Source organism: Elephantulus edwardii, unplaced genomic scaffold (genome assembly GCF_000299155.1).
Source record: "Elephantulus edwardii isolate Elephantulus edwardi_28Jun2011 unplaced genomic scaffold, EleEdw1.0 scaffold00009, whole genome shotgun sequence".
NCBI classification, from domain to species: domain Eukaryota; kingdom Metazoa; phylum Chordata; class Mammalia; order Macroscelidea; family Macroscelididae; genus Elephantulus; species Elephantulus edwardii.
In genome coordinates, this window is record NW_006399759.1 from 8,777,457 (window position 1) to 8,794,017 (window position 16,561).

At 43.3% G+C, this 16,561-nt stretch overlaps 1 protein-coding gene and 1 pseudogene across 1 annotated transcript in view; both read left to right on the forward strand.

Moving 5' to 3' along the window:
- DTNB (dystrobrevin, beta) overlaps positions 1-16,561 on the forward strand; it is a 371,266-nt gene that overhangs the window by 273,407 nt on the left and 81,298 nt on the right. The window contains exon 11 of the mRNA XM_006880708.1: positions 1,150-1,237. Coding sequence (XP_006880770.1) covers positions 1,150-1,237 — 88 coding nt within the window. The remainder of the gene's footprint in view (positions 1-1,149; positions 1,238-16,561) is intronic.
- On the forward strand, positions 13,972-16,276 carry LOC102845351 (annotated as a pseudogene).

Consider the following 16,561-nt stretch of genomic DNA (forward strand, 5'->3'; position numbering starts at 1 on the left):
GTTTTTAAAAGAAAATAATTTATTATTCCAGATAAATCCCCTTAAAGCACAAATGTTACATCATTTCACCCTGACTTTGGACACTTAACCCTCAGATATTAAAATTAACTGGTGCTTGCATGTTCTGGTTACCATGGCCATCTTTCAAGAGGATAGTTATACATGCCAGAGACAAGCATTTACCAACCTAAAATTAAAATTTAATGCTGACACATGCTATAGAAAGAAGACTTCAACTACACTTTAAAAATCCAGCCAGGAGGAAAAACCAAGTTAACCCTGTAGAACTGTCCATTTAAAAAAAAAAGTTTAAAAAATGTCCATAGGTATAGTGATACTGAAAAAGGTAAAACAAAATCTAGGAAAACTAGAACCCATTAATTATAACAAGATTGGATGAATAATCAACTTAGTCTTTTACATTTTTTATATCACTTACTTCAGCTGCTAAATTCCAGCCAAGAGTTTTTAAGTGCTGATAATTGAGTTAAAAACAGTAAACTCATTCTGAGATGGAGCTGTCATTAAAGAATGAGCATTGTGAAAGGAGAGGAGATGGGGAGGGGAATTTGATACCATAGAGACTTTTCCATTTTTATTTATGTTAAGCCTGTCTTGGCTAGAGTTCTTCACTTTGGACCAACGAATGTTATATGTCTTTTTCTTCCATTGCTTATTTTTCATGATGCTTTAGAGTTTTTGTTTTAGTTTTTGGGTTTCTTTAAAAGTCTTTCTGAATTCAGATCAAGGTCCAAAAGTCATGAACTTTTCTAAAAATTTAGTTAGAAATTCCTGTCTCAGACTTTCTGAGTAGCCCACTTTTTCTTATCGCTTGCATTCAAAAGAAACACCTTTGTGCTGGTGTGGAAGCAGTGAGGACGTGCTGCTGAAGAGGGATGGCACGTATGGCCTTAATTCTAACCCTCTCTTTTAACTGAGAAGCCCACTGGTATCTGCAGCCAGATCTCCATGTCTTCTGTTCCCATTCTTTTTTAAAAAACACACACACACACACACACACACACACACACACACACACACACACACACACACACACACACACACACCCACCCCCCATTCTCTCTTCAGAACGGAACAGGAGTAGGAGATGTTTAATAGATACCTATTGGCTTTTTCTCTCTTTGACAGTGTCCTGGACAGCCCTAGCCGACTGGATGAGGAACACCGACTGATTGCTCGTTATGCGGCACGGCTGGCTGCAGAGGCAGGAAACGTGGTGAGTAAACAGAGGGTCCTAGGAAAACAGCCGAAATTAACATGATTTTGCCGTTCAAATGATAGAAGAAAGACAAGCATGGAACTCAGGAGAGTGGATAGCTAAGGAAGAGAAAGAGAGTCAATGTAGGGAAGGAATTTCTGGCGTCTTTCATTTATCTATGAGGTTCTGTTTATTTAAGAAATGGATTTTAAAAAAGAAAGAAAGAAACCAGAATGTGATCTATTGAGAAAGCAATAACATTACGTTGTCTCTAGGAAGAGTACACAAGTAAAATGAGCAAAACCACAAATTGCCAAAGTGGAGAATGAAAGAAAGGACATGTCTACAGCTTCCACAGACATTTTGAAGATGATTAGAGAATATTCTGAATAACTTTATGTCTGTAAATTTGACACCTGAGACAATAGAAAAATTTCTTGAAAGACACAGATTACCAAGACAGACACAATAATAACAAAATCTAAAAGCTCCACATAAATGTTCTTCACATGAATTCATGACTAAATTTCCACAAAGAACAACCCAAACCCAATAACCTAACAGGTAAGGAGGACATTCTAGAATCCCGCACAAACCCTTTCAGAAAATAGGAGGAGGAACATTTTCCAGTTCATCCTGTAGGCTCTTATGACCCAGTCCCGAAACTCAGCAAGGCATTACAAGAAAGGAAAACTGCTGATACCACTCATGAATGTAAATTCAAGTCCTTCACAAAATATTAGCAAATGCAATCCAGCAAACCGTACAAAGAGGAAAATATTTGATAACCAAGTGAGACTTATCTGAGGAATTCAAAGTTGTTTAATTCTTGGAAACAAGGCAATGTGATTCATCGTATTAACAGATTAAAGGAGAAATGTATAACAGCCATTCAGTAGATGAAGAAAACGCATTGGCCAAAACACTTCATTTTATTGCAAAAAGTTCTCAACATACTTAGAGTAGAAGAGTCTGATTTTATAAAATAGAACAAACAAAAAAAGCCTACAGCTAATAGCACTTAAAAATGAAACAGTGGAACATTTTCCCTTAATGTTGGGAATAGACGAAGACATTTGCATTCATTATCTTTATCCATAATTACACTGGTGGTCTTCATACAACGTGATAAGGATAAGACAAGTATATGTATTTTTGAGAAGACAAATTAACGCTGTCTTGGTGTAGTCTGTAGTATTTTTGCACTTCTGACTAAGAGACTATAAGTCTCCAGTAGTTCACATCTCCTAGCAGTTCCAGAAGGAACTTTTTAAAAGATTTTTTTATTATTCATTTCAATGAAAATTTACAGAGACTTTGGATTTCCATTCATTCATCCATTGTTGCACTTTTCTTCCTGCCCACTCTTCCCCCCCACCCCAGTACACTCTTCTCTTTGAAAAGTAGAAGAAAAAGTCTTTCATTGTTTTACAATCCCTCCCCCCAGGTCCATTCCATTATGCAGCCTTCGTTCTGTACTCCTGTCATGACAAAAATACCAAATCACATATCCCTTTAAAACAGTTTTCTCCCTCATCTGTTTCAATGCAGTATACATTATTTATCCCATCTTTCTCAGTCTCCCCCCAACCCTGATGTCAGTCATATTTTACAACAGTGGCACCATGCAGTATTTGTCCTTTTGTGACTGAGATATTTCACTCAGCATAATGTCCTCCAGGGTCACCCATTTTGAATAATATTTCATGAGTTCCTTGTTTTTGAATTCAGTGTAGTATTCCATTGTGTGAATATACCACAGCTTCTGACTCCATTTGTTTGTTGATGGGCACTTAGTTTGTTTCCAACTCCTTGCTATTGTGAACAAAGCCGCGATAAACATGGGTGTGCATTTTATTGCCTTTTTTTTTTAAAAAAAAATTCTTTTATATTGGTTGATTGCAAAGTTTGTATACATTGTGTTTCATTCACTCATTCCTATTCATTATGTTTTAGAAAACTAATCAACGTTGAACTATGCCCACCATTGCCATGTCTTTCCAAATGCCGACCAGATCTTTTCTCATTTCCTTTACCCACTCCTCCCTCCATCCTTCAAATTGTGCAGCCTTCTGATGTCCCCTCTGCCTGTCCTCACCCCTCTGCTCCTCCTCCCTTCCTCTTGGATCCTCATACAAATTTTACTGGTTATCTTTCTATTTCTACAATAATGGTCTTATGCAGTATTTCTCCTATGAGACTGAGTTGTTCACTCAGAATAATGTTCTCCAGTCTCTCGCAAGTTACATAGTCATTTTCTAAATTGTTGTTCCTGATTGCTGCATAATATTCCATAGTGTGAATGTACCACAGTTTCTCAGCCCATTCGATTGCAGTTGGACATTTGATCTGTTGGTTTGTTTCTATGTTCTTGTGATGGTGAATAATGCTGTTATTAATATTTGTATATAAATCTCCCTTTGTTTCTCAGTTCTCATTTCCTCAGGGTATAATCCTAGCAGTGAAATAACTGCATCATGTGGAATTTCTTTGTTCAGCTTTTTGAGGAATTGCCAAACTGCCTTGCAGAGTGGTTGTACCATTTTACAATCCCTTGGATTCTTACTTAGAGAAGACATGATTGTTAATGACACCAAAATCAAACCTTTGCTCCCAATTCCCTAACTACTCATAATTACTCTTGTAAGATAGTGTAGAAATGCACCTATTGGGTTCCCAAGTCTTTTCTGGAGCAAACTGCCAATCTTCCTTCTGTAGAGCAACTGGTAGGTTTGAACCACTGGCAGCATGGTGTTACCAGAGCTACTTATTAAAAAATACTAAGGAATCTACGAAAGCATTGCTAGAACAGATAAGTGGATTTAGCAATGTAATAAGAAACAAGAATGCTCTGTGGCCTCTTGGCAAGAAGCTGTGCTGCAATCCCAAAGGCACATGGTTCGAAGCCATCAGCTGCTCCACCGGAGAAGGATGAGCATTCTCCTTCCGTGTCATTAACTGCCTCTGAAAACCCACCAGTGAGTCAGCTATGGGTTGTTTCTGACTCTAAAGTACACATTAACAACACTGTATTTTTTAAAAATAAAATGCTTATGGATAAATTTCATGAAAGATATTTAAGACTGAAAACTATGAAACATTGCTGAAAAAAATTAACCCCATTCATTGAAAGTTCAACATTGAGTTAAGATGTCAAATTTTGGCAGTGATCTCTGGTTTCAATACTAAATAAAGTTTCCAACATCCTTTTTTGGTAAGTGGTTTTAAAATACATTTGGGAAAATTGGTAACCTGGATGAACCAGAATAGTCTTAAAACAGCCAAAGTTGGAACACGAAATCCTTCATGATAACAAGCTTTACTATAAAGCTGCAATAATCTAGTGTGATAACAGCAAAAAGATGTACCAGTAAATTGAGGGAACAGAGCATAGTGCCCAGAAAATAGAGTAATACAGAGAAGGCCAAATGACTTTGGCAGAAGTACCACAGCAATTTAATGACTAAAGAAAAATGGACTTTATAAACATCTGGAGAAAAAGGAACCTGAACTCATATCATGCCTCACACTAGACCCAGAAACCAACTTGAAATAAGTTACAAACTTAAACGCAAAAACTAAGACAATGTAAAAAGCTTAGAGAATATTCATAACCTTTCACGTTCTTTGGGATGATAACAGAAATCACAACCCATTGAAAACTCTTAAGTTGGGCTTTTTCTGCTTAGCAAAAAATATTATTAAGGGAAAAGAACAAACAAACAGACTGACCGTAGCCTAAAAGAAAATATCTGCAAAATATCTTTGACTAAGAACTTCCGTCTGGAATATATAAAGGACATATTATCCCTGTTCCTCAATAATAAGTAGACAATTCAATTTTATTTTAAATTGGCAAAACTCTTTGAACAAATCCTTCATAAGATATACAAATGGCTAGTAATCTTAGAAAAGATACTCAGTGTAACAAATTACCAGGAAAATGCCAGTTAAAACCATTTACACACCCACTAAGCACAAAACCAAACCCATTACCACTGAGTTGATTCCAGTTTATAGGCACTCTGTCGGATAGAGTAGAAGTGCCCCTGGGATTTCCAAAACTCTGGACCTTCCCAGAGGCAGATTGCCTCACCATCTTTCTTTGTAGCAGCTGGTGGGTTGAAATAACTGACCTTTTGGTTAGTAGTAGAGTATCTAGAGCTCTGGTGGTCTAGTGGCAAGAAGCTGCACTGCAATCCTAAAGGCACACAGTTAGAGGCCACCAGCTGCTCTGCAGGAGAAGGATGGGCCGTCTCCTCCCATGTGGTTAACTGCCTCTGAAAACATTACTCAGCAGCAGTATGGAACACAGCCACTAGAATAGCTACAATGAACAAGATTTATACTCCAAATGTTGGGGAGGAGGTAAGGCAAACTGTTTACATGTTGATGGCCTTACATGACCATCATTTTATATAATGATACAATTACTTTAGAAAACTATTTGGCAGTTTCTTTTAAAAAGAGGAAAATGTATAGTTCCAGGAATTCCACTCACAGGTTTGTGTCTAAGAGAAATGCAGACATGCCCAGGGACCACTTTCTGCAAGAATGTCGATGTCAATTTTGTTCATTATAGCAAAATAATAGAAACAACCTACGTACTTATCAATATGAAGATGGATAATCAAAATGTCTGTTTACGGAATGTGTCCAGCACAGGACTAAAAACTATAGCTACATAGAAGAACATGGATAAATCTCAAAGATACCAGAGATTGAATCTTGAAATTATTCGTGGGTGAAGGAAGAGAGGCACAAGAAACATATGCTTCAGTCCATTTATGTGAAATAGACAGAACTAACTTATGATAATAGAAAAAAGATTGAGCTTGTTTCTGGAAATGGGAGCAGCTGGTGGATTCGAACTACATGCCTTTAGGATGGCAGTGCAGCTTCTTGCCACTAGGCCATCAGAGCTTCCTATGCAAAGGAGAGGAGTAAACATTCTGTATTGATGGAAATGTTCTGCATCTTAATAAGGGTTACATGTGTATGAATTTGTCAAAATTGATTGGTTAAGACACTAGAGATCTGTGTTTCACTCTGTGCAAGCTGTAGCTCAATTAAAAGAAAAAGGAACCAAGGTGGATGAAAAGGTAAAGGCTGATTGAAATGGGACATGGCTACTTGAAGATTGTGCATGTATTTCCTGGGCTTTTGAAATAATTCACAACAGAATGTTTCCTCTTATCCCTCTCCCTTTGAAGACCTTTGGGGAGCTCTGTTTGTGCTGCTAACCCAGAGGCAGCCCTTCTCGTGGTTCAAATCCACCAGTGCCTCTGTAGGAGAAAGATGGGCAGTCTCTTCCCACATGATTCACAGCCTCCAGAAACCCACTGGAGGGTCCACTATGAGTCTGTTCAGGTTCGACAGTATTGAGTTTAGTAGCGCTTCAGCGTTTTAATTTCCCTGAGGAGACAGGTGCATGTTCTTATTCATCTCTCTTACACACACACACATGCACACAAGCACACATAGAGGCTGGACACGATAGTGGACAAAAGATCCTTATCCTCAGGAACTAACCATCTAGGCAGAGAGACAAACACTAAACAAAGACTCACACTCTTAAACACGCAATTGCAAGTTATGGTGCATATAAAACTCAAAGCCATTGAGTCAAGTCCTGTTCATAGCAAATCCTGTCTCGGGCTTTGGAGGCTGTGGCTGGTGGATTCCTTTGATTTAGCAGCCCTGCGTGTTACACATGATGCCACCAGGACTCCTTACGATACGTATACTCATGTATATTCACGCATTGCCATTGAGTCAGAACTCGTAGCTGACCCTCCAGCAGGCTTTCTGAGGCTGCTCATCACCCAAGAGGAGACTGCCCATCTTTCTCCCATGGAGCCACTGGTGGCTCCAAACCCCCAGCAAGGCTCTGCACTGTCTTCAGGTGAGCTGCACGACTCCCTGCGGACAGGGCCACTGAAGGAAAAGTGCCAGGGCCTATGAGAGGGCATCCTCGTGCCTGTTCTTTTCTGGAGAGTACTTCATGTTTCTCACTCCCTTACCAAATAACTCAGCAAGTTGGGATCTGAAATTAGCTGGAAAACACTTCCATTTCCTGGAAACGGAAAACCAAAGCAGCCCAACAATGACTGTTGTTGCCCCGGCCTGCACACAGCATCTGTTTGTCATGGGGGCAAGGAGTACAGGCTTGGGAATCTGCAAACTGCAGAGCCGAAATGAGGCTCTCTTTTAAAAGAAAGAAATAAATTTTTATTTTGTATTGGTTTGCTTACAAAGTTGGTATACATCATGTTTCACACCATCCTTCACTCACATTGTGTTTCATACAACCATTCATTATATTTTATAAAATTAATCATTATTGAACTATGCTCACCATTACCCTGTGTTTCCTGATCCCTGCCAGATCTTTCCTTTACCCATCCCTTCCTCCACCCACCAAATTGTGTGACCCTATGATTCTCCCGCCCGGCACCCATCCTCACCCCTCTCCTCCCACCCCCTCCTCTTGTGACCTCATGCACATTTTACTAGGTATCTTTCTATTTCTACAATAATGGTCTTATACAGTATTTGGGTTTTTTTTAAAAAAATCCTTTTTCAATGAGATAGAAAAGGTAATTGTCAAGTTTATTGGGAAAGGAAAAAGACCTCAAATAAGCAAAGCACTTCTGAAAAACAAGAATGAAGTGGGAGGCATAGCGCTCACTAATCTCAAAACCTACTACACAACTATATTAACCAAAACAGTATGATACTGATTCAGTGACAGGCACATAGACCAATGGAACAGAGTGAGGCTCTCATTAAGCTAGGCTCTCCAAGTGTTACACCCTTGATTAAGGAAAAGTGTAGAAGGCCATCTAGCAGAGAAAAGACAAGAAAGGTTATCAGTCTCCTTCTGCTGGACCTGTTCTTGGGGAATTCATAACCTTAAGCCTTTCCACACTTGAGTCAGATGGAGATACTCTCACTCGTGGAAGGCCCGAGGGCCTCATATTACATTTTAGGGAAACATTCTTCTAAGTCATACAGCACTCTTCTCTCAATTTGCTGTACTGAGGCAATCTGAGTTTGCTGTGATGCTGAACCTTATGCCAATGGGGTGTCATAAGCCATAAGGGTTCTCCATGTTGAACAGCAATTGGTGGAGCTCCCCAGTTTTAAGACAGGTTTGGAAACAGGAGTGGCATCCACTTCCTAAACCACATGCCTCTGGAAACTCTATGAACTTGAAGAAATGATGATATAGAAAGGCTTCAGGTCTTTTGTTCATAGGGTTGCTATGAGTGCTCGACTTGACGGCAGTCAACAACAACAACTTCATATTCTGAGAAACATCACTGAACCCATCAAATAATCCCAGCTCACAGTGACCCTTTAGGGCAAGGTAGGGCTGCTGCATATGTTTCCAGGGCTGTAATCTTTATGGAGGCAAACAGTCTCATCTTTTGTCTGTGGAGCAACTGGAGCAAGTTGTTGTTAGGTGCCATCAAGTCAAGTACAACTCACAGCGACCCTGTGAGCAGTAGATCTGAGCCCTGTCCTGTCCTGTGCCATCCTCACACTTCCTGACACACAAGAGCTCACTGCAGCAGTCGCTGTGTCAGTCTGTCTAATTGACTGTCTTCCTCTCTTTTCCTGACCCTGTCCCTTTCTGCATATGATGTCCCTCTTCAAGGAATAGCTTCTCTTGGCAATACTCCCAGAGTGTGTGAGAGAAATCTTTCTCATCTTTGCCTCCAAGGAGCACCCTGGCTGCACCTTCTCCAAGACATACCTTTTTGTTTTCTTGACCATCCGTGGGGTATTCAGTACTCCAGCACCACAGCTCAAAGACATCAATTCTTCTGTCATCCTTACTCATTCAGCTCTCAGATGCAGAGCAAGTGATGGGAAAGACTATGGCCTGAGTCAGTTGCGCCTTAGTCTTCAAACTGGCATCCTTACTCTTTAACACTTTGGAGAGGTCCTTGTCTATAGACTTTCCAATGCAATATGTCTCCTGATTTTCTGACTGCTGATTGTAGGTCCAAGTAAGAGGAACTCATTAACAGTTTCAGTCTTTTTCTCTAGCTGTCATGATATTGCCCATCAGTCCAGAGGTGAGAATTTTTATATTCATGACCTTGATGTGGAGAAACAGGGTGTTTAAACTGCCAGCCTTTTAGTTAGACAAACAGTTTAACTATTGTACCAACAGGGTGCTTTTCAAGGCACCTAATCAGAGGCTAAGGTAGACCACCAGGCCTTACTTCCCAGTTGCCTTTCTTCCACTTTAACCTCAACCCTCTCCGTTAGTAGCTCTATCTCTAAACTCATTGCTGTTGAGTTGACTCCAGCTAATAGCAACCCAGAATAGAAATGTCCTGTAGGTTTCTCAAGGGTGTAAACATTATGGAAGCCGACTGCCACATTTCTCCCAAGAAGTGGTTTATGGGTTAGAGCACTTAACCACTGTGCCTTATCTGTGTCTGGAGGGGGCTCTCGTGGCTTAGTGGTAAGGAATTGCACTATCAACCCAAATGCATGTGGTTCAAATCGACTAGCTGCTCTGCAGCAAAACAATGGGCAGTGATTCCTTGTCCCTGAAAACCTCTTGGAGGGTCAGCTCTGAGTTGGTTCTGACTCAGCGAGGCCTAACAGAAGTAATTCTGGAATAGAACTCAGAGTAATCCAGATAGGAGTGCTGCTGGCACAGTGATTCACGGGCTCAGCCTCCAAACAAAAGATCAGTATGCTGATCCCTCAGGAGAACACTGTGACAGCCTCCCTAGACCCTTACAGCCCTGGGAACCCTGGAGGGAAGCTGTGCTCTGTCGTAGGGAGGTGGTGTGAGTTGGAATTGACTCCACACTGGTGGTTTGCTTTGGGTATTTGTACTCCAGGTGGTCTCATGCTTTCTTGTCTGGTCATTTATTTCCAGGTACGTTCATATTCAGATCCAGTTTGACCTATAGCTCACAGTGTCTTCATTGTAGAAATGTATACCAACTTCTTCACAGGGAAATAACTTACTGCTGTCAAGTGGGAACCAACTCATAGCTGATCCCCTGAGAGTTTTCCAAAGCTATAATTCACAGAAGAGAACGTTGTCCGTCTTTCTCCTGTGCAGCAGCTGGTGGATTCAAACCACTTGCCTTTGGGTTGGCAACACAGCTCCTTACCCACTAAGCCATCAGCACTGCTTCATAAGGAAATAGAGGTGTGGCATCTGCAAATGGAGAGTCTCATTATCGTTTTATTGTGTGTCCCTTTCCCTGCCTGGCACCAGGTAATCTATCTTTTTTAGTTCATTAAATTTCAGAATCTTGATAATTTAATGTTAGGTTATACATCTGACGAGCACAGCTTTGATGGTGAAATGGAGCAGAATAGGACAAAAAGAAGTGAGGAGAGGGAAAAGAATTTTAAACAGATGGTTTAATTAGACCTTATGCATGCCTTCAGTCAGCCACATTTGTTTATTAAACAAAAATTTCTAAATAAAAGTAGAGTTGTTACGTGCCGTCGAGTCATCTGCAACTCATAGCGACCCTAATGTACAAAAGCCCTAACCCCTGCTCTATCCTGTGTCAATCTATTGTCTCCGACACACCCATCCCAATTACCCCAGTGATTGAATCAATCCATCTCATCGAGGGTCTTCCTTTCCTGTGCTGTCCCTCCAGTCTCCCAAGTGTAACATACATCCCTCTCCAAGGACTGGTCCCTCCTTGCAACATATCCACAGTTTGTCAGACAAAGCTTCAGAATCCTTGCCTCCACGGAGCAGCCTGGTCTCACCCTCTCCAGGACAAACTTGTTTGTTCTCTTAGCAGCCCATGGTATATTCAATACTCTTCTCCAGCACCACAGCTCAAAGGCATCAATTTTCCTTCCATCATCCCTAGTCATTGTCCAGCTTCCCAATGCATAGCAAGTATTTACAAAGACCATGGCCTGTAGAGAGTCACTGGAAAAGAAAGACTCCCAGTGATGTGGATTGACAAAGTAGTTGCAACCATGGGCTAAAAGCTAGTGATGATCATTAAGAGGGTAGTTCAGGGCCAGAAGTATTCTGTTGCACACCGGGTCCCTAGGAGTCAGTTTGAACTCAACGGTAGCTCCCAACAACAAAGAAATTCATTAAATGAACAAGGTTATGGTTGACTTAAAAAAAATTATATATATATATATATATATCATGTCTTTGTGTAATCTTGTTGACTTTCCTTTTAAATATTGTGAGTAAACGTTGTGAATCTTTCTGACCCTGAAGAAAAGCTCTCTGTGTGATTTCCCTACAAACAAGATAAATCTATTTAAACCAGATAGTTTCTGATGCCAGTTTTCTGATTCTTGTGAAAATGATCATTCCTCGGATGGTCTTTAGATTGAATACTGATATGGATAAGGTCGCTTTCATCTTCAGTGTATTTTCAAAAGTGTCGTTATCATATAAATATTGAACCTCTCAGGAAGGATTCTTCTTGACTGAATTTCTGTTAAACAGAGGAACCCCCCTAATCCTTTAATCTTTTACTGATACAAGTGCTTTGCATAAAGTGGGTGTAGTGCTCAAAAGAATGTATTTATAGCCTGCCAGATAGGCTTGTATTGATCTTTTTTTTCCAAAACCATCCTCCACAAAGGAGACTATTAAATCATTTTAGCAGCCAGCATGCACCCTATTGAGGACACCACCTACAGGGATGCAGCTTCTCCCGAGATGCCATCTGTGACCACCAAAGACGCTTCATTCTGACCCTATGTAAAGACCTTTTAGGTTGCTTAGATGAGTCATTCTTATATAGGAGAGCTCATTTCTTTCCTGACGTATCTAAGCTCGCTCTCTCTCTCTTTTTTAACTACAATGTATGATGGCCCTATTTGCAAGAAGCTGCCCCACAATCCTGAAGGCACGTGGTTTAAGGCCACCAGCTGCTCCGCAGGAGAAGGGCAGACAGTCTCCTCCTTTGTGATTAGATAAACTGCCTCTGAAAACCCACTGGAGGGTCAGCTGTGGGTGGATTCCAACTCAACTATAATAGTGAATTAAAATTACATCCTAAAGATCACTAGTGCTGGATCTAACTTTTCTTTTTTTGTTTGTTTCTTTTTTGATTTGTTTATTACTTTTAACTGAAGCTTTGTTGTTTCATGGGAAGGTTGGAAGAAAGGTGAACAGAAGGGAAACACTACCCCACGTTGTCATACCACCTAATGTGAAAACATTTTGGAGGAAGATTTTTGTTGTTTTTCCTCTTCTCTTCCAGTTGCAGCCTTCACAGCCCGTTACCCTGTCAGCCTGCTCCAGGCACATATCATTCTTCAAATATCCCTATGGCCTCTTGGAATTCAAGAGTAATGAATGCTTGTAATGTTTTACACACACTCCACAACTCAGAACTCCCCTCCTCCAAAATAATCATTTTCAAACCTAACTTTGTTATTCTTGTTAGATGCCGTAAAGTCAGCTACAACTCATAACAGCCATAGGAGCAACAGATCTGAAACCTGTCTTATCCTGTGCCATCCTCACCATCTCCAATATGCTCGGGCCACTAGTTCCAGCCACTGTATCGATCATTCTATTGAGGGTCTTTCTTTATTAATCATGGGGGGGGTGGCTTATGTGCCATTGGGTCATCTGTGATCATAGCAAACCCTATGTACAGTAGCTCTGAAGCATGTCCTGTCCTGAGCCAGTCTCAAAGACTCTGACACACCTACCCCCATTGCCCTAATTATTCCATCTCATCCCGGGTCTTCCTCTCCTGTGCTGTCCCTCCACCCTTCCAAGCATGATGTCCTTTTTCTAAGCGTGTAAAACAGAGCTTCAAAATCCTAGCCTCCAAGGAGAAATTTGGTTTCACTTTCTCCAAGACAGACCTATTTGTTTTCTTGGCCTATCTTTAAGACTCTTCTCTAGCACCACAACTCAAAGGCAACAATTCTAGCTCTCTAATGCATAGCAAGTAATTGCGGAGACTTGGACTTGATCAGGTACATCTTGGTCTCTAGACTGACATCATTGCTTCTCAGTACTCTGGAAAAGTCCCTGACAGCACATTTACCTAATGCAGTTAGTCTTTTAATTTCCTGATTGCTGGTGCCAGGAGTGTTGATTGTGGAGCCAGGCAAGCTCTTCAGTCTCTTCTTCATCCATCATGGTGCTGCCAGTTGGTGCAGTGGCGAGAATTTTTGTCTTCTTGCTCCTCAGCTTCAATCCATATTGAAGACTACTGTCCTTGACCTTCTGCAGCAAGCACTTCGGATTCTCCTGTTTCAGCAAGCAGGGTTGTGCCCTCTGCATAATGAAGGTTGTTGAGTCTTCCTCCAATCCTGGTGTCACATTCCTCCTCAGATAGTCCAACCTCTTGAATTATCTGTACTGCATATAGATTGAAAAGGTGTGGAGACAGGATGCATCCCTGACACACTCCCAAAACCCTGCTGACGATTATCCAGAAATGACTGGAATAGTACATTGACAGAGAACTACCAGAAATACAAGCTGGGTTTGGAAGAGTCCGTGGCACTAGAAACATTATAGCCAAAGTCAGATGGATCTTGGAAGAAAGCAGAGAGTACTAGAGGAATGTCTATCAGTGTTTCATTGATTATTCAAAGATATTTGACTGTGTGGATCATAATAAATTGTGGCTGACTCTGAGAAGAATGGGAATCCCAGAATACTTAATTGTGCTCATGTGATGCCTATACTTGGGCTAGGAAATAGCCCACAGACCAAAGCATGGTAACACTGCAAGATTCAAAACTCATGTATGAGGCATTTAAAAAACATCAATCCAGAAGCCCTCGCAAGGTCGGCCCCGCCCCCTGCTGTGCTTGGTTGGGGGTGGGGGAGCGTCAACGGAGGAGGCGGTGGCGGGAGCAGGGCAGACCCGCGGGCGCAGGCTGGAGCCGCTGCGCAGAGGCGGGAGCTGCTGCAGTTGGCACACGCGGGCTGCAACTGTGGTTGTGCCGCCGCGGCCTCTTCAGTCGACAGGCTGGGGTCCGGGGAGACGCGCAGGGGCACGTCCACATTAGCCCATGCAGTGCTGTGTGTGTGCCAAATCATCACCTCTTGTCTAAATGATGATGAATGCCAAGTATGTCCTCTGCAGATGGAAAATGCGATTAAGGCCAGCAAAGATTTTGTCCAGAACCGAGACTTCAACCAAAAAGAAGAGAAAAAAGAATTTTTTTTTTCTAGATGTTCAAATACTCTCCCTTGATGAAAAAATTCGGGTGAGCAGCACAGGAGTGCAGGGCCTATCGAAGTCTCTGATTGAGGACATTGCTTCCTCGCTAGCCTACTCGCAGACTAAGGCCCCGGAGGAGCTGGCCTACAGACACTCCCTGCAAGTGGCCCTGGCCATTCTGATTGAGGAGGCATTCGGCTCGCATCCAGACGGCTTCAGGGGAAGGAAGAGCAGCTCCTTGGGGCCCGAAGCCTGCAGATCTGGCACTCTGTGGCTCCCATACCCCTCTGCTCCCTGAACATGCAGCGGGCCAGGCCCCACCTGGAAGAAGCCAGCTAAGTTCATCTCCTTGTGAAAAGGATTCTGGGGACCCAGGATGTCTGCTGGCCCCACTCAAGGCGGGCAGGTCATGGGGCAGAAGCCTATCAGAAACACCGGTTCACCCAGGTCACATTCCGGGCTCACTGTGCAATAGCCCTTCTTCCCTTGAAGAGAGTGAGGAGGGGGAGACCTGGGGACAGAAGGAAAGTGACACCTGCCAAGAAACCGACACCAGAGAGCTCCCAGGGAAGAGGCCGCGCCTGGAGGAGCCTGAGCCTCAGGGGTGCGGGGTCCCAGACGGTGCCAGTCACGCATCCGAGCCCAACCGTCCGGAGCCAGAGAAGGTCAAGGAAGGCCACCAGTCTTTTGAAGGCTCAATGGAGTTGAATGTCCTTGATTCTATGCTGAGGGAAGATAAAGAGGAGGAAGAGCCCCCCAGAATTCTCCATCAGGAGCCACGTTCGTTCGAAGTGGGGATGCTGGCCTGGCTGAAGTACCAGAAATACCCATTCTGGCCCGCAGTGGTCAAAGGCCTCAGGCAACGAGATAAGAAAGCTAGTGTGCTCTTCATTGAAGGCAACATGAACCCGAAAGGGAGAGGTATCACTGTGTCTCTCAAAAGACTGAAGCACTTCGACTACAAGGAGAAGCCGGCCCTGCTGCGCCAGGCCAAGCAGGACTTCGAGCAGGCGGTTGGCTGGTGTGTGGCCCTCATCACCGACTACAGGGTCCAGCTATGTTGTGGCTCATTCACCAGCTTGTTCTGGAAAACTACGCTGCAGACATAAGCTACCCCGTGTGCAAGTCCATCCAGCAGGATGTCCTGGGGACCACCTTCCCTCCACTGAGTGAGGAGAACCCCGGGGATCCTGCAGCCAGCAGCCTCCAGGGCCACAGCCAGCCGTGCCTGCAAGGTGCTCCCGGGCCGGTCTCTGGAGGCCAGGGACCAACCCAAATAGAAGCGGTAGAGCACATGGTGAAGGTCTTGAGCACCAAAAGCCACCTGCACGCCATCCCCAGGAGCCAGGAGCCATCCTGCTGGCTCAAGACCTTCCTGAGCCCTGGCCAGCTCATGACCTGCATGGACATGTACCTGGAGGAAGAGGAGCAGCTGGACCTAGTGATGAAGTACCTGCGGGGCGTCTACCAGGACTCGGGCAGCACAGCTCTGACACGCCTGCATGGGGACACTATCTGCTTCATCTTGGACTTGCTGCTGCCCGAGGCCATTACCTGTGCCACTGCTGCAGTGGACGAGGTGAACGAGACAGCCAAAGAGAAGTATGTCGAAGGACCATCCTCCAGCTACCAGGAGAAGGAGATATTTGACAAGCAGCTCCTGGAGGAGAGGAGTCACCAGCCGTGCCTGCACCTCGATCAGCGAGGTCCCATCTGTGGCAGCAGGTTGCCCAGGGCTGTGTCTCTCTGCCTCTTGACCACCCCTCCTCCACAAACACCCCTGAGAAGTAGGGGTGTTGCCCTCCCACACCCACCCTCCCTGCCTCCTCCTCGGAAGTTCCGAGTGTTCTTCCCGGACCACCTAGACCTGTGTGCTGAAGCTTGACAGCGTCCACATCCCCTGTTTTGTATTAAAAAGCAGAGCAGGCGTCTGAGTGTCTGGTCAGTGCGGGCAGGTGGTGTGCTGGCAGGCTGCAGCCTGAACACACGCCCTTCCAGAGGCACCCGCTCGTTTTCAGTTCACGGTCCCCTTTGTGCGTGCTTCCCCCTTTAGAAGGTTCTGGGGTTTACTTTTGCCACTGTCATATACATATATATTCTTTTATATACACACACACACACACACACACACACATATTCTCTGTGTGTGTTTATATATACATATATATTA